Here is a 19425-nt window from a genome sequence, read left to right as displayed (position 1 = left end):
GCTCACCAAAGGTATTTGCCACCACCATGGAGATGTCCGGGATAAAGTCCAAATTGAATGCTGAGGTCCTCCAGTTGCAATCAGCACAATGTCATCTGGAAACAGGAGCCTCAAGCCCCATAGCTTTGCAGAGCTTCCTAAATGAGATCCATAATCACTGAAAAAAGTTGGGCCTAACTATCCACACAAGAAAAACCAAGTGGATAAAGATAAGATCTGCAATTTGATGGACAACCCAGAAAACTGGTCTTTTAGTACATACAGTACGTATATCCTAGACAGACACCATTGATGAACAATGAACATAGAATTAAACAAAGGGAACTAAAGACAGCTGTATTGATTTAGGAAATTGTGCAGTACTTTTTATGACCCTAAACTCCTTCTTGAAGTAATAATCCATCATTTTAAATATTTTTCTTGTGCTGTTTATCATTGTGGATCATGGACTACTAATCTGCAAAGAATTAAAGTTGTAAGTAATGTTAAAAATGGGATATTGTGGTTATCAGGTTGCAATATATTAGCAATAGAGTTGTACTGGAAAAGTAGTAATAAGGATTTCATTAGAAAAATGTATAACCTTAAAATGAGGTGGTTCAGTTCTATTTCAAGAGTGTCATATCAGTCCACAGTATCAGGCAGTCCAGATCATGTTTATCAATATTATCTATGCTTGTTAGGAGAGTTACAAGTGGGGGGAAGGGATGCCAGGGAAAGGAACATAGATTTATAAGATAAAGTATTAAGGATTTGCAACCTGTTAACACTATAAAGTATCCACATAAATGAGAACACAGATATGCTAAAAGATTTCTGTATGTCAGATAATTTCATATATTTTCCCCCCTTAGTATTTAAATAAGTGTGTCTAACTTATGAAATAGCAGGATTTAAAGGAAAGAATAGTAGAATCATATTACCAAAGTTAAATCCCTCCTCTGATGCCCACTATTGTTGTTACCCTAGGCAAATTATTTAACCTTCCTAGGTCTGAGTTTCCTCATATGTAAAATGAACAGGTTACATGAATTACATGAGTGAGGTATATTAGCAGATAAAGGAGGGGAAACAGGCCTAGCCATTTAAAGAAATGTCCAAATAGCCAATGTGGGAATTTGACTATATAAGTTTGAAATAGGAATTCTGTTTCTTTCTTTCTCAGGGAGAGAGATATTTCTTATAAAGCTATTGCCACCTAAGTCATACTAGAGAGCTTAGAGGCCTAAGAAATAAGATTTTCCATGCCCCTTTCCACAAAGTATTTCCATAGTTTTTGGTTTAATTTCCCTATTTCAGACTGCCATACTCCCCCTCTTTGATATAAGCCTATGTTACAAAATAATCTATGTCAAGTTTTGTTCTCAGTGCTTTGACATTAATCATTGTTGGACGTTTTCCCTCTTTAAGTATTTTTCCTGAAATTAAGATAGCTCCCTTTTACACAATCCCACTTAAATGCTTTGATTTCAGACTCAGTTAACAATCGATTTTCATTCCTTAACAAAAAAATAATTTTTCAATACTGTAATTTTGTTGCTATGGATATGCACTTCTACTATAAAATAAAACTGCTCCAATTTGGTAAGACAGCCTTCAAAGTTGCTGTGAATAACATCTCATTATCAAATTGCCTATAGAAATTTATTAAAACAGCTAAATATAGGAAGCTCCCTCAAAAAAAAAGTACATAATTTTTATGTTACACATTAAAGAAAAGGTACATTTTAAAGATACCTCTTACACTCGTGCTTAAGAACTATCAATTGTAACTTAAATCTAGCAAGGGTACAATCCAAAGGCTGACTAGAATGTCACCCCACATTTCATTTTGTGATAAAAAGTCCTTCCCAGGACATACGCATAGCTCCTGGGCTTTAAACCAAGATCAGTCTTACCTGCATTCTCTGCTGCCAGCTATAGATGCTTTAACTTTAAAAGTCACTTGCCTTTATCTGCCCTCTGACAGTTTACAACTAAATTTCTCACCAGTTTCGTCTCATTGTTTCTTTCCCCCAAGCACCATTCAACTTAGAAGCAGAATCAAGAACTACATAGACTGTTTCTATAACTATAGTAGAAAAACTTCCATGATCAGATTATCTTCAATCAGAAAAATTACCTTCCACTTAATTCTTTAAAAAGAATTAACAAACATTACACTCCAATGAAGTTTCTAACTAAAAGCTACTACTAATATATGTTTATTAAATAAGATTATAGTACTTCAGGAGATACAAACTAGAAAAGTTTTGAAAGTAACGTAGAATTTTAAAAATATACACATTTTAAAGCAAGTAGTATAAAATGGAGATTTAATTTCATAGAGAACCTTTTGGTGTTCTGCTAGGTGTATGGAAATGCTCTTTTTTGATGTTTGAGTTCTGAATAAATTTTCTCCCAAAAATAAATACAAAGAAATTTTTAAAAATAAAATTACATAATACTTCTATTAGCTATACCCTATCAGTAGCTACAGTTCACCTATTTTGGAAAGAATATCTAGAGCTGTTTTATGAAAGTTACCAAGTATTTTAAAAGAAATGAACACACACCATTTTGAATATAAATTTGAGGTAGTCTCATGGCACATAAAGAATGTCTCTGAAATCCTCAAATTTTATCCATATCCTGAACCTACGTATGCCCAATTCTCTGCAGTTCCACCACAAAAGCCTAACCTAGAGTCTTATACTTAATGGGCAACGTTTTTGACCCTGTGCAAAGTATTCACAAAGCAGCTGGGTCACATATGAACTAGCAAGTACTGTATGATATACAATAACAAGTACTTCAAACAACAAAGGAAACCAAAACTTTGTTTTAGTGAATAAATGCATGATGAGAATTTTTTCTTTTATATATTTGTACCTCTCAGCAAGTATCAAAAGAAAATTAAAATTTTATAAAGGTGGGCAATGTATCATTTCAAAATAATTCTTATTTGAGTTCATGTATGTTGCAAAAATGGCATTCTCTTGAGTAAAATGTAATAATAATATATAATATTTTTATGAAAACATTTTCTTCACATCTATAATAAAGATGTTTAACAGGCAGAACTGTAATTTTCTTTTTTCTTACCATTTTATGGGTATCATCATGTTGCTTAGAGAGTTTCCACAACAGAGAAATAATACTAAGTACTTGCTCCATAAGCTGATGAGATTCTGATCCTAAAGGATTTATAAGAGAAGTAGCAAATTGTGAAGGTGAAGCTTCAATCCAACATTCAATAAGTAATGGAATTATTATTTCAATGAATCCTTTCAAATTTTCAGCTGATGATAAGCTCTCATCCACACCACCTGCTGTTCCTCCAACTAGGTACCTAAACCAGAAAGGAAAATGAAGACATTAAAAATGACTTTAAGTTCAATCCCTTATATGATGTAATGAAGCTAAGAAAATATTAAGTAGCAATTAAATAACATGATGTAACAATATGTCTAGATCTAGTGTCATACAAAATACTGGTGACAAAATATTATAAACTAGTAATAGAGCCCAGAATCACTTTTAAATTATTACTTCAAGATAGGATTTCCCTGATGATGAAACTATTTTAATATACTTTTAATCACTCCTTCCACAAAATCAAATTACGATTAACTATGTTAAAATGGCTTCTATCAGTCATCAATGATCAACAACTATAGGTCAACATAAAATAACTTAGCGTGGACATAACTGAAATCTCTTACCGTAGCCTGAACTGTGAATGGACATTTGGCTGTGAACCCCCATTTTCGTAAACCTGGATATGCTGCTGGTCATTGGCATGTTCCTTCCAGTTGACATATATGGAATTCCTAGTAGCATAGGGGTTGTCTTTTTGTTCCTGAAGTCCACCACCAGATTCTCCCAACCTAGTGGATCCATAAGCCAAGGCCTGAAGAAATTTACTGAGCCTCACTAATACATTCAGCCTCCACTGCTGAGAAGTGAGTCTCCGATTAGGATTAACAGACAATATCCAGGATTGGGATCTGTCTCTATTTTTCAGTCCTTTAGAAAGCTGCTGATGAGAAATAAGTTCTACAAAATTCTTTAGCAATACACTGCTGCGGCCAGTAACAAGAGCTGGGTACTCTTCCAGCAGAACATCCAAGACTTTTAAAGAGTCTTCCTGAATTCCTTCAGTAATATGAGTCATGGCACTAGAGAGATGGGCACTTACCAAAGGAAAAAATGGAGTTATTTGTTCAGGTCGTATTTTGGGAGCCAAGAATTGAAGAAGGCAGACTGCTGCTGCTCTTACACTGGGATCTTTGTCTGTAAACACTGCAGTTACTTCACTTAATATGTTTGAAAGGTGTGCCTCAATTGTGAGTGGATACTGAGACAAAAGCTCTTTGAGCCCAAGAAGAGCACTTTGCTTAACTCCAGCATTGTAGTGATGCATCTGTGACAGAAGGTCCTATAAATGTAAATACAATTATATGTGTGTATTATGCACATCTATATAAATATATGTGAAAATAATAACTTCATGACTACAATTTCCTTAGCTCTCTAAAATGTAGCATGGTTCAGTTCAACGAGGAATTCAATAAGTATGTAATTAGATTAGTAGACAACTCAAAATGATAATACATTAATATTTTTTAAAACTTGAGCACACATTCTAGCTTTAAACCCCTACTTTCATAAATCTGAATGTACTGACAGATATTGGCATGTTCCTTTCAGTTGATATGTATAAAATTCCTAGCAGCATAGGGGTTTTCTTTCTTTTCCTTATCACCAGATTGTACCAACCCAGGGGGGATCTATAAACCAAGACTTGAAGGAATTTATAAGCCTGGCTAATACACTCAGCCTCCACGGCTAAGAAGTGAGTCTTTGATTAGGATTAACAGTTGGGATTAACAATTCATTTTTTTAAATTAACAAATAAAATCTAACATTTCCCATCAACATACTTATCAATAGTTAGGAAATCTTTTTATAGATACAGATAAAATTTCATCATACTACAAATATAAAAATCCTCTATCACAAGATAACAGTAACATATGGATATATTACCAGATAGCCATTAAATAATACTTTTTGACTGCTGAACTGTCTAAAATTGAGAAGTCTACTCATTTTTAATAGCAATTGAAGATTCTAATGAATTACACCTGAATTATAGACAAACCAATTGAGAGCTGGACTGGACTGTATTGCTCTTTTACCCAATGACTAAGAACCAGTTCTTCTTCATTTGCCCTAAATCATCCTCAAACATCAACATAAAGCCACCAAAAATGCCCAAATCACACTTTCAACAACAAAAAATTTTGAATGCTCTCCCTCCTTTTTCTACTGGGTTCAAAAAGCTTCTTGTCATATACTAATTTATTTGAGAAACTGTTTCATATCTAAGTCTTGCAGAAAGAAAAGTTTAACAAAATTTCATTATCAAAACCTAAATATTCCATGAAGTTTGTTATAGTTTTACATTAAAAAACTGTAAGCTCACTTCTCTCCTAGCCTTTCAAAAATTAAATCTAAATTGATGACAAAATATAAATGCTTCCACAAGTCTCTTGAACTAATACATATGGGATTTAGCCCATATATGTATAAAATACACAACAACAGGTTTCACAATGATTTAAGGCTTAAAATTTTCTTAAAGCCTTCAAGGTCAAAAAATTTAAATTAATGACTTTTTAAAACATTTTAATTCAACAGAATAATGCTTTAAATCATTTTCAAAGTTATTTTAAGTTGTTTTGAGTTTTTTAAAAATTTACTTAACGGGGCAGCTAGATGGCTCAGTGGATTGAGAGCCAGAATCAGAGATGGGAGGTCCTGGGTTCAAATCTGACCTCAGACACTTCATAGCTATGTGACACTGGGCAAGTCACTTGACCCCCATTGCCTAGCCCTTACCACTCTTCTGCCTTGGAGCCAATACTATGTATTGGCTCCAAGACAGAAGGTTTGGGTTTTGTTTTGTTTTTTTAATTTAACTTAACCATGGACCTATAGCTTCAATCTGTAGTCAGACAGGTTTTTTCATGTATTTAATAGCTTGGTTTCTATATGTGAACCTACTTCCTATGCACACATGTAAAAAAAAATCTAATTTAACAATTGTATTTTATTTTTAAAAATTAAACATATACAAAAGTTTTTTAAGTTATTTTACTTTTAAGGGCAGAAAATATCAAAACAAAACATGCTTCAAACTTTCAATTTATTTTATTTTGCTTAGCTGAACTCAGAACTGATCTAATCAGCTAATCTCTTGCCATTCAAGTCAACCCTAGAAGAGGAAAAAACAAAATCTCCATGCCTCAACCCTAGAAAGCTTATATTTTGTTGCAGTTTTTGTTTTTAAATATTTTGTTGTATACTTAACTGCTAAATAATAAAAAAATCAGTCAAATGTGCACAGGTCAAGAAGTAAGCTAAATATAGTCTCACCAAGGCACCAATCCTGTACCTATTCTCTACCAGTTCACTTTGCTAAGAGCTCCCTTAACATATACCACTTCTAGTAGCCACTAATCTCTAACCCAGACTAAGTTTCTAAGTTTACAAACTTAAAAAAAAATGTCAAGGAATATTGAAAAATGGTTTCAATGATTAGGGGAAATTGTCTTTGTTGCCCAGAAATAGTCAAAAGTTGGACACAGAAAAGTAAGGCTATGTTTTAGAAGGGATTACACATATTGCACTTATATAATATCTGGGTTTAGGAGGAAAAGCACTTTCAGTATAGTAATAATGACTTTAAGAATATGCTTAATGAAAAATATTAACAAGGGAAATTGACACATGCCATTAATATTCAAAAGTATCTCATCTCTACCCTATGTACTTCTCTAACCTCTCTTATCTCTCCACTGTTGCTCCTGATCTTAATCACACTAATCTACCGAAACTTCTTTCCAATGTTACCAATGATCTCCTAAACATCAAATTAAATGCCTTTTTTTCTGATTTAATCCTTATTCCTTTCTGTGTAAATTAACACTGTTAACTATCCTCACTCTACTGGATATTCTCTCCTCTCTTGGCTCCACATACAATCTTTTAAGGTTCCATATCTTTAAATTCTTCCAGCTCCCTTAATATGGGTTTTACCCAAATATCTGTGCCTCCTTCCTTTTTTTTTTTTTACTTTTCTTTCTCTATAATCTCTTTCCATGGCAATCTTATTCATTAACATTACTCCAAATATTCCAAATCTATATATGTCTGATTTCTCTTTCAAGATTCAGTTCTGCATTTCTAGATGACTCTCTTTTTGGACATCCCACATTATTTCAAATCCAGGTTTAAGTGCTTTCCCCTCAAGACTGTTCTCCCTTCTGATTTCACTATTTCTGTTTATGGAACTATCATTCCCCTGATTCTCCCCATATTTTCATGGATTACGCTCATTAATAACTCCCCTTTTTTGTTAACTTCTCAAAAACAATAATACCAAACATTTATGTAAGATTTTTAAGGTGCAAAATGCTTTCTTCATAACTGAAACCCCAAGAAATGACTTAACCATGATCACCAAATAGCTATTAAGGGTCTGAGGCAGTATTGAAACCCAGATTTGTTGATTCCAAATCCAACATTTTTTCTACTACTTCGTAATCCTTCTCTATCAAGTACTGTCTTTTCTACTATCATCAGGTACACTGTTCATTTCCACCACCCCAGCAAAGGTTCTCATTACTTTACTAGACATACTTCTGAATAGGTCTTTCTTTTCACTTATGATCTCTTCTTCACTGAGGCACTTATGACAAAGAACCCTATTCACATCCAGAGAAAGAACTGTGAGAGTAGAAACACAGAGGAAAAGCAACTGCTTGATCAAATGGGTTGATGGGAATATGATTGGGGATGTAGACTCTAAGCAATCACCCTAATGCAAATATTAATAATATGGAAATAGGCCAATGACACATATAAAACCCAGTGGAATTGCTCATTGACTACAGGAGGGTGGTGAGAGGAGGAGAGGGAAAGAACATGAATCATGGAACCATGGAAAATATTCTTAATTAATTAAATAAAATTTTTCAAATAAAAAAAAATCTCTTCTCCATTGCTCTCCTCTTTCTAAAATGCTACCAGTATCATATCTCTCTTAAATATAAATAGGAATATTCAACTATTCCTCAGTTCAAAAATCTTGCTTCTTGAGCACAATTAAAATTCCTATGGTCTTGCAATCAACGTTCCATAATCTGGCACTATCTAACCCAGGGGTCGGCAACCTTTTTGGCCTTGAGAGCCATAAACGCCACATTTTTTAAAATGTAATTTCGTGAGAGCCGTACAGTGCTCACAGTGCGCGCTCCTGTAACAGTGCCTGAAAAAAAATTGACTTTATGGCTCCTGCAGAAAGAGCCATATCTGACCCAGATATGGCTCGAGAGTCATACGTTGCCCATCCCTGATCTAACCTAACTAGATATCCTATAGCATTCTAGGAGCCATGAAAGAACATGAATCAGGTTCCTTTCCCTCAAGAAGCTCACAAAATGTGAAGACAAGCTCTGCCAATAAAAACTTCAATACAAGACAATAATACTATAGATGACATAAAATAATATATGGCTTTCTGTCAAATGAATAGCACAAACATTAAGTGCTATGAGTTCAGATGTAATAGATTACTGTGGACTAAAAGTTATCTGAGAAAGTACAGCGGAAGAGATAAGGAAAGATAGCACATACAAAAAAAAGAGAAAGGACAAAACAGAGGCTCTAATTCTGGCCTAGCAAGTAGTCATGTTGTGGTAGCCTCTTAGTTATACTAAAATTAACAAAAACACTTTTCATTTTTAAAAAAATTTTAGATGAGCTAATAGTAAAACATTTAACTACCAAAATACCATGGTATACCTTTATATTAAGTTTTCTGTTATTAGTGGGAAGTGTTTCATCCTCTTTGAGTTGCTCAGGAAGGCAAATTGTTTTTGTTTTAAAGTTTGTATCTGTGGCATTTTCCACTTTAGGCTTCTTTCTTCCAACTTTCAGTTTCACCTTTTGAAAATCCTCTTGGTGTTTCCTTTTTTTAGTCATTCTTGAATCCTAAAATTAGAAGGATTATTTAAAAAAAACAGAATAAAAGTAATGAATCCAAAGAACTGCATGGTTCAGATGCTCATATTATTATTTAAACACTTCACAGCCTAAGGACAAGGCAAATGCAAATGTAAGTATACTACATTAGCAAAACACTGGGTGAAAAAGTCTCTTCAAAACTCACAAAATGATCTTTCTAGTCAGAAATGGAGAGGAAGAGGAGCCCAAAGGTTGAGAGAAAAGGAGAAAGAAAGGGGAAGCAGGTCAAAAATGTCCCAAGATCTAGGAGTCTTTTTTTTTTCCCCATCCCCACAGCCATCTAACTTACCAAGTTGCACAGCACAACTTATTCAAACACATCTCCAATAATTGTCAACATTTAACAAACAATAACTATTTATAAGGATAAGATAAGGAACTATGGTAATTACAAAGCAGAATAGGTTTTTTTGCCCCTCACAGAGCTCACAACTTTAATAGGATGACGCAAACATATGTATAATATTAAAACTATTTCTAATCCATGCCTGTGCATTAAGCATAAAACCTATTTTTGTAAACAGCTTTTAGCCCAGGAACCTAGAGAAAGTGATCCTTGCTCTCAATGAAAACATTTTTCTGCATTTAAAATCTGATGATTTCCCAGGGAAGAATTGGGTTTTGGAGTAAAATCAAATTTGAGATCAGTTCCCTTCTCTCTTTTTGCATCCCTGTGCATTTCACAATAAAGATACTTGTTTTAAATAGATGCTGTGTTCTACCTTCCTTAAGAAGTAAGCAAATAGTAGTTTCTCTATAAACGAATTGTCCATTTTGCAACTTAACAGCTTTAAGCCTTCTTCCCAAAATAAGGGTTTTTCACAATAAGTCAAACTGGGTAGATTGGTAGATTTAACATATGACATCAATAATTCAATTGAAAAATTCAATATAATGAATTTTCGCAATAAAAACATAACAGCTAACAGTTTCATTTTAAGAAAAACAATCAATAACCAATGCTAACTTAAATAATAAATTTACACAGTAGTGACAAGAACATTATAGTGACAACGCACATTACAGGAACTAGATTTATAAGAATTGAAGAGTCCTGGCCCTAAAACTTCAAAATCAGAGACTTCTAACAGGTTAGGGGCTTGTAAGAAAACAAAAAAGCAAACAGTTCTCTGTTCTGGGATAATGTTAATACTTTTTAAAAAATAGGTTATAAAAACAGAAAATTCCACTATCTCTTAATATAGGATGCCATGATGGTTCCAAGGCAGAAGAGAGGTAAGAGCTAAATGAGGTTAAGTGACTTCACTTGCCCAGTCACACGAGTAGGAGGTGTCTGAGGCCAAATCTGTACCCATAACTTCTGACCATCTCCAGGCCTGATTCTCCATCTACTGAGCCACTTGGCTGCGCCATGAAATTTCTCTTTAGGTTATTTCTGCAGAGCCAGGTGGAAACCACCGAAGAAAAAGTTTCATTACTTTGGGATTATTTTATTCTTCTGATCCAAAACATGCTCATCATTATCATTTGATTTAAGAATCCCAAATAATGTACACGACATAAGAATTTTCTTCACAAATGAAAGTAGAATAATTCACACATACACACACACACACACTCTCTCTCTCTCTCTCTCTCTCTCTCACACACACACAGAGGCATGCATACCTACACATACTGTCCCATTAAAGCCTTGCTCAGTTGAAATCTATATTCCTAAGAAATAAATAATTATCAGGAATCTTCATGCGATGTTACTTGTATGATTTAAGGCAATAAGAGTTCAGATTAGGTAGGAAAATACACTGTTTATCTTTAGATAAACAGAATCTAAGAATCTCAAAGTTAAAAGAACCTCTAAGATTCTTCTAGTTCAACAACTACCTGAAACTTTATAAAGCTCCTCTATATGATAACAGACAAGCAATCATTTAACATCCATGTGAAGATCTTATGAGACAACTCTTTAGCCCTAGAGAAGACCCAATTCATTGCTGGACAGCTCTTGATCTTCAAGGATTATTTCCTTACAATGAAATTAAATCTGCTTCCTTGTAACCTACACCCATTGTTCCCAATTCTGTCACATCAATCTCTTTCCTCTTCCACATTACAAGACTTCAATAAATGAAAACAACAATCATATCCTCCAATCCTACCTTCCCTAGGATAAAAAATCCCAGGTTTAATAAAATTAAACAGGGATAGCGGAAAAAGCAGCTTTATACTTTTACATTAATTATGGTACCACATTGAAAAAATAGCGTACCAAATTTGGTAAACATCAATGCTTCAAACACTAAGGCCTAAATGAATATTTGCTGAATTTTAAACTGAATAGAAAAGAAATTAACTTTATGAAGACCTTGAAGTGAAATAGGTCCAACTTAAATTAATCAAGGTCATTTGGAGCACTTTACCATGTTAAGAGTGGAATGTTTTAAATAAGTATTCATTCACTAAATACCTACCTACAATAGTGTAATAGGGAAAAATTTAGATATTATATAGATATATATTTTAAGGTGTGGTCGCCAGGAATCAATAATTCAGATTGATTCCATAATTAAAATAGACCCAAGTCAGGATCGGCTTTATGATAGTTTATTTACAATTAGGAAGGTAGAAGGTAGGGCAATAGAGAGGGAAAGGCTGGCCCGGGCTGGCAGAGGCCTGGACAGAGAGAGGGTTAAAAGGCTAATTAAACTAGGCTACAAGCCACAAGGTCTTAGCAATCAGAGAGGCAAGAAACCTACTTGAGGTAGAGTCTGGAAAAGCCAAGGTAGGCCCAAGGAACTTACCCACGTGACAATTCAGAGGGGAAGCTGCCTGAGGTCTCATTGGAGATCCTTCAGCACCAAGTTCAAAGGGCCAACCCCCCAACAGGAAGTTACCAACATAACTTGAAGAGATAGTGTCTTTCGTGACTTCCTGGGGGTTCACCTCTAATTCAAGTGGACAAATGGCAGCTTCTACACTGTTTTGGACTGCCCTTTGGGGCAGTCTTGTTCTTGATTTGTTACTTATTGTCACGTGTGGGTAACTCATCTCCCCTCCCCACTAAGGGAGGTGGGGATGACATTATCCCTGGTGGCTAGAGTTTTTAACTATGAATGGGCTTGAGCTAATTCCATTTACACAATAGGAAGCTGAGGTTAAACTGAATGAAGGGATATTAAAAAATTGCAGACAAAAAAAAAGTCTTTCAGGTTACCTCAGTCTAGAAAAGTCTCAGAAGACTGGGGCTAGATCTCTAGGCAAAGAAGAGAGTAGAGAATCCCAGGCAAAAATCCCATGAGTATGCAATAAAAGTTCTAAACAAGACAAATAATTCAAGCTGGAGAAGACCAAAAAAGTTAAGTTCTGAAACATAGATAAAATTAAATTATAGAGGAACCCAAGTGCTGGTGAATTTAGACTTTATGTGACAGGCAAGAGTCATTGCATGTTCTTGGGCAAAGAACAGCAACAAAATAGAGGTCCTATTTAAGAAAAAATAGCCTGGGTTTGGAAAAGAAAAGGAGTGGTGAGAACAAGACCAGAACCTAGGAGACCAACTAGGTCACTTACACAAGTAACATACACAAGTCACATCACTGTATAGTAGATTGTGAACTGGTCCAACCATTGTGGAGAACAATTTGGAACTATAAAATTGTGCATGCTCTTTTGACTCAAAAATACCACTAACAGGTCTATATTCCAAAGAGATCAAAGAAAAAGGACCTACAAGGGTAAATATATGTATAGCTGCTCTTTTTGTGCTAGCAAAGATTTGGAAATTGAAGTAATGCCTATCAATTGGGGGATGGCCAAACATGGTGCGGCATGATTGTGCCAAGGAGGATGGTTTCAGAAAACCCTGGGAACTTATGTGAACTGAGTAAGATGAAGTGAGCAGAACCAGGAGAATAATGGATACAGTAACAATATTGTAAATATGATCAATAGTGAAAAACTTAGCTACTCTAATCAAGACCACAATTCCAAGACAATTTCAAAATGATAAAAAATGCTATTCATCTCCAGTGAGATGACTATTGAAGTGGATGCATTCTGGAAACATTTTTTCCCGCTTTTTTTTTCTTTTTAAACAACATGGCTAATATGGAAATGTTTCATATGCTTTCACATGTATAATAAGTAGCATATTGTTTACCAATGTAGGGAGGGATTGGAGAGGAGAAAATTTTGAACTCAAAATGTTTAGAATGATTGTTTATATATATATATATAAAACCACAAGTCACAAACTATATGTCTTAGTTCTAGACTAGAATGGTAGCAATGAAAACGGAGAAAGAATAGTTATGAAAGACTATTTTAAAGAATAAAAACTTGGCCAACAAAATATAAGGAATGTAATTAAAAATTTCAAATCTGGTTTTCCTTGCTTTTCCTCTGAAGTTACAAATGGATATTTTGTTAAAGTTTTCATCCCTCAAGCACAAAAGCTATGGAAATAAACTTGAATATTCCTGTCAGTGAGTGGAGAAAGGAATCAAAAATGGCAGCACTTCTAAATGTTCTGATATCCTTTAAAACTCAAACTCTTTACAGTTAATACTACAAATATTATTTAAGCTAGGCTCTATACAAACATTATATGTATAATTATCAAGTGTGAGCTATTATTTATGCAAAACTGCTGTCAATGATTTCTACTGTCTACCTTCTAAGCAATTTTACTGTAGACCATCTTAAGATAAATAAAAAGGCTTCACTACAAGAACATATACCCAATGCTAAAAAAGACAGAATTTACTACCACTCCATTTCTAGATTGTCTTGCCTGTCTCTAGGGTTCACCCAGTTAAAATTATTCATCATTTTTTAAATCCCCACAAATATTATACCTCCATGATCACAGATTATGGAAGACTGACTATCCTTGAACTGAAAAGTGAAGTTACTTTTAAAAGCACAAAACACGTTATCTTAAATTCAATTACATGATTTTATTATGTACAATAAGATCTTGGTTTACAAGACGAATTTGTTCCAAGACCCTTCTACTAAGCTGAAAACCATGCCTAATAGCAAACACCATTATTTAATAAGTATTTCTTATATGAACATCCCTACGTACTTTACCACTTTTCTTAAGACTTATCAGAACTAGTAGCATTCCTTGTACTTAGAAATAACTAGTGTTCCCAAAGAGATCATAAGGAAAGACTTGTACACAAATATTTATAGCCATGCTCTTTGTGGTGGCAAAAAATTGGAAAATGAAGGGATGCCCTCCAATTGGGGAATAGCTGAACAAATCGTGGTATCTTGGTGATGAAATACTATTGTGCCAAAAGGAATAATGAACTGGAGGAATTCCATGTGAACTGGAATGACCTCCAAGGAGTGAAAGGAGCAGAACCAGATCATTATACACAGAGATGAATACACTGTGATACAAATGAATGTAATGGACTGCTCTACTAGCAGTTATGCAATGATCCAGGACAATTCTGAGGGACTTAGGAGAAAAAACACTATCCACATTCAGAGGAAGAATAGTGGGAAAAGAAACACAGAAGAAAAATTGATCACATGGGTTGATGGGGATGTAGACTCTAAATGATCATCCTAGTGCAAATATCAATAATATGGAAATATGTCTTGATCAATGACACATGTAAAACCCAGAGGAATTTCATGTCGGCTACATAAGGGGGTTGAAGGGCAGGGAAAGAATATGTGTCTTGTAACAATGGAAAAATAATCTAAATTAATTAAAATTTTTTTTTAAAAAAGGAGTAACTAGTGTTAATTGAACAAAGAGAATCACTGCTCTGAAGGGCACAAAGATTTGATATAGTGGCTAATTTTTGGCATGAAACAATGTAGCAACTCACACTAACATGTCTCAGAACAAGAATGAGACTGGGCAAACTGCATAGATTTTTTGTCATGTGGGAAAATGAGAGTAAATTTAGCTCATAACTAAAAATGTTTACATACTTGTCTGCCTTCATTGTTCGCAAGTGCAATAATGTATACAGTATCTGAAATCAAGTGTGTTGATTTCATGTAAAATAAAGGCCTACTGTATAGTGCAAAAATGTCCAAATATTGCTTATTTCCAAATAGTTAAGGTAACATAGTAATAGAGCAATGGTCCTGGAGTCAGAAAGACTTGTTCGAATTTTGCCTCAGAAACTTGCCCTGTGACCTTAAGAAAATTACTTAAATTCTCTTCATCAGTTCTCTGTAAAATAGAAATAAGACCCTCTAACAGAACCTATCTCCCACAGAGTGAGGATAAAATGAGATATCTATAAAGAACACTATAAATCCTAGCTATTATCACTCTACTGCTTTTTAATACCTTTTAAACATATGAAATAGAGCTTCAAAAGAGCATCCCAGATTCCAGTTCTTCTGTCCACAGAGGTTATGGGACATTCAGTAAGTACTTGGATGCCACATATTAATAGATACTGAAGAAAGCCAGAAATTCAAACACTCATTGCCCTAAAGAAGCTTACATTCAAATTAGGGTTGTGAAAGGTACACTGAGAATAAAATAAAATATCGTAATTTGTTTTGCTTTACTTTGCTATGAAGGAGTTCCACCCACCCACCCCCATTCTCTATAGAAGGAAATATGTGGAAAAGAGCACATGGCCGTTAAACTTTTTTTAATTAAAAAATCAAATATATAATATTTACAAAATAATTTCCATGAGGAGGAACCTAATAAATGGGGGAAACCAAACAGGCCTCCTGGAGGAAATGATAGCTAAGTTATTCTTCGAAGGAAAGTAAGGATTTTATGAGAAGAGGAGGAGAAACACAGGAAAAGGCACAGAATGTCATGCCATCTGGCATAGGGAGAACAAGTCAGTTAAGAGAGTTTAGAGTACTAGTAATCAAAAGAAGAGTAAATGAAAGGACCCTGGAAAGTGAAGAACTTTAAAAGTCAGATAGAAAAGTTTATATTTTAGACCAGAAGCAAAAGGGAGCCATAGGAGCTTCTGGGCAGAGGAATAAAAGAGTGAAATTAAGGGAAGAGACAGTAGGCTAGAGACAACTAAAAAAACTATTGTAATAAGCCAGGGAGAGGTGACAAGGACCTTATCCTTTCCATGGTTCCAACCCATTTTAGACAGTATTCCAAGTCCAATTTGCTTTAAATTAGCTTGAGAAACTTATTTCTGTTTGCTACCTTACCAGACTCCTTTCTTCTACCTCTCTTCACTAAACAAATATAGGAATGCTTTACCACTGAATTGGGAGGAAGGAAAGAATTGAAATAAATCATAAAGGAGCAGCTAGCTAGCACAGTCAGGAGGACCTGGGTTCAAATCTAAACCCAGGCATTGTGCAGCTGTGTGACCCTAACTAGTCCCTTAATCCCAATTGCCTAGCCCTAGTAACTAGAATTGATACTAAGACAAAAGGTATGGGGTTAAAAAGAGAAAAGAAATTGCAAACATGTTTTTCTAGTGTCTTGCATATAATGCAAGCATAGCCCAAGAAATGGCGAACAAGTCTCAAAACTAATACCTAGATTTAAGATCTGCCCAAGTCACATCTGTAACTCTCAAAGACTGCAAATTGCTGAAAGAGTAGCCTACCTGCCATGGTGGAAGTTTCCTAACCTGAGAGCTCTCTATACCAATAAAATGAGTCCAATCCCTAAACTTTTCCCTTGCATATAGTAAGTACTTAATACATCCTTAATTTTTCCTGTTCTCTAACCTCACCAGAGCTTAGTCACTGGGAAGTAAACTATTTGTATGTTTTCGTATTTTCCTTCTATCTTCAATTTCCCCCTTCTCAAGACAGGGGGGTTTTGGTTCCAGAACTGTACACACAAGTAAATATGTGACTTCAGTTCATCAATTAACATCTATTAAGCATATACTATGTGTCAGGTACTATGGGGATTCAAAGAATGGCAAAAAAGAATCCCTGCTTTCGTGGAGCTTATCGTCTAAAAGAGTAGACAAAGGCAAAAATAACTAGGTAAGAGACAAACTGAGGGGAGGATTATCTCAAGGAAAGCAATGAAACACAGCACAAGCAAGGGAGAACCGCCACTCTCCTAGCAGGTGCTTTGAATTCCAAAGGCCTCTCCCAACTACCTACTGCTCAATTAAGAGTGGAAGGCCAATGATGCATGATGGTCTTAAAACAGCCCAGCAAAAGTCACAAATACCTGGAATTCACAGCTATATTGGGTGAAATTTAATTAAATTTTTTAGTCATGAACCTTTGTCGGATCACCAAGTCCAAGATATCTCAATTGCTTCTCAAGCAAAGCATTCTTTAAGGGTGGGCAGTGGGACCACTTCCTCTTTGCAATTTACTCAGCCCGTTCAGCTCTGCTCCTCGGCCTAGCCTAGGCCATAAATGAAGGAAGGAATGGGGGAGGGGATGAATTTCGCAGGCTAGGCCCTCGCTAGGCCGGCCCCCGCCCCCAAGTCAAGGGAGCTGGTAGGCTCCCCTTCCCCACCAGTCGAAGCACTAGAATTCAGAGCTCTTAGGGACAGCGGCCGCCCCACCCCAGCTGACCTAGCCAGCAGGCAGGCCAACAAGGCCAGTACGGCGGGCTGCAGGCTCCCTGCTCCCGGGCAGCTGGTCCCCCAGTCTAGAGTCGCAGGCCTTGAACCTCTCAGACCTTTAGCGCGCGAGACTGTCCACAGACTCGGGCGGGCCGGAGCCCCGCGCCGGGATTCACACGCGCCGCTAACTCGGGCTCTCCCCACATCCTCCCCACCCCCGGCTTCAGGCCGCTAACCTGGGGCTTTGATGTGGGATATGCAGGGCCCAACCTGAGCAAGAAGGGACGTCGGGGCGCGCCACAACTGACCCCCCCCCGAACTCGTCGCGCTCAGCGCCGCCTTTTCTTCTGCCCGAGCAGAGAGCGTGTTTTCAAATCGACTATTCCTCACGCGGCCTCCGCGTAGTCTTCCCCCGCCCGGAAATCCGGTTCCACTGCCCCCGCCTCACGCCGACTGCCCTCCCACGTGACGTCCTCGGCGCGCGCCCGCGGCGAGAGGGCGGGGAACCGCGAGCCCCCGCCCTCCTGTGGGCGGTACCTTGGAGGCCCTGGGCAGTCTGCAAAATTCGGAGTTTGAAACCAGGCCAGTTATTTCTTCTCTTGAGTGCTTTAGGTTTACTTCAAGCCAATCTGTCCAATCCACTATCACTCCCGTGTACAAGTATGGAATAGAACTGACTCTCCAAGAAGAGAGCTTAATGGGACTAAACAAGGAATATGTGTTACACTGGGACTGTGGAACAATTTCGCATTCAATTAGTTCACGAATTTGTTGAAAAAATATTTTAAGCAATTCAACAAAATTAAGAAAGCAAACATTAATTTAAGCCCTACTATATGTTGAGGGTACTGTGGTAGGTGCCATGGATAAAGATTTTTAAATGATCCAATCCCTGCCCTAAGGGAGCTTACATTCCAGAGGAAAGGAAAGAGACCATGGTATATATATACATAGTTACCATACATGCATTTATGTGATAGGTAAAAATGAAATCAGTTTGTAAAAGAAGTTGAACTGAGAAATAACGGATTTAGGAGGGACGAAATCACTTCTAGTTTAGGGGGAGTAATAAGGACAAATTTTATGGAAGACAGGGTTCCTAAGATGGGTTATCAAGCAAGGAAAGGGTTTTTCTATGTGGAGAGAAAAACTGAAGTTGGGACATTCAGGACTAGTGGAAACGATCCAGACCTGGAAGGATCTGCAGGCAACGTCCAAGCAGAGAGTGAAGAGGGGAAGAAGTGTCTGGAAAGGTCACTTCAGCAATAGAGAACAGGCAGGAAAGCATGATGGGTTTTCCAGGAAATGCTTGTGTTTATTTGAAGGTGCATGGAGAGAAGATAAATATGGCCCAATTGCGGAGGTGGGCTAATGGATTTATGCTGCTTTCTGCAGATAGTACTGAACCAATGAATGTTTTGTGACCAAGGAATAACATAAAAACTCATATTTATTTAGACAGCAATGGATTTAGAATCAAAAGAGCAGGATTCAATTCCCAGCTCTGCCACTTACTTCCTGTATAGTCGACTTTGAACAACTAGTTCTCAGTTTCCTCACCTGTAAAATGAAAGGATTGAATTAGATGACTTTTAAGATCCCTTCCAGATCTAAATTTATGCTAATCCTAAAGTATTTTATCCAATGATAACTACCTCCATGTTATAGATGGTTTTGAGAAACTGCTTTCTATATATGATCACAGCTAGTAAAAGAATCTGAACTAAGATTTAGATCTAAGTCCAATCAAGTCTGACATTCTTTTTAGGCTCTGACTGTTGCAATAGCCTGTTGGTTAGTCTCCCTGCCTCTCTTCTCCCCAATTCAATCCATCTTCCCCTCAGTTGCCAGTCTCAATAAACTCAAAATAAAACACCAATGA

General features: G+C 36.2%; 1 protein-coding gene across 1 annotated transcript in view; it reads right to left on the bottom strand.

Moving 5' to 3' along the window:
- TEX10 (testis expressed 10) overlaps positions 1–17930 on the bottom strand; it is a 74000-nt gene extending 56070 nt beyond the window's left edge. The window contains exons 1-4 of the mRNA XM_044658282.1: positions 17814–17930; positions 8854–9042; positions 3705–4420; positions 3085–3331 (exon numbers count right to left, since the gene is read on the bottom strand). Of these exons, the coding sequence (XP_044514217.1) occupies positions 3085–3331; positions 3705–4420; positions 8854–9033 (1143 nt within the window). The 5' untranslated portion in view covers positions 9034–9042; positions 17814–17930. The remainder of the gene's footprint in view (positions 1–3084; positions 3332–3704; positions 4421–8853; positions 9043–17813) is intronic.
- Between the last annotated feature and the right edge of the window lie 1495 nt (positions 17931–19425).

Source organism: Gracilinanus agilis, chromosome 1, assembly GCF_016433145.1.
Source record: "Gracilinanus agilis isolate LMUSP501 chromosome 1, AgileGrace, whole genome shotgun sequence".
In the NCBI taxonomy this organism is placed as follows: Eukaryota; Metazoa; Chordata; class Mammalia; order Didelphimorphia; family Didelphidae; genus Gracilinanus; species Gracilinanus agilis.
Note: the sequence above shows the minus strand (reverse complement) of the source record. Positions and strands in the feature narration are given on the sequence as shown.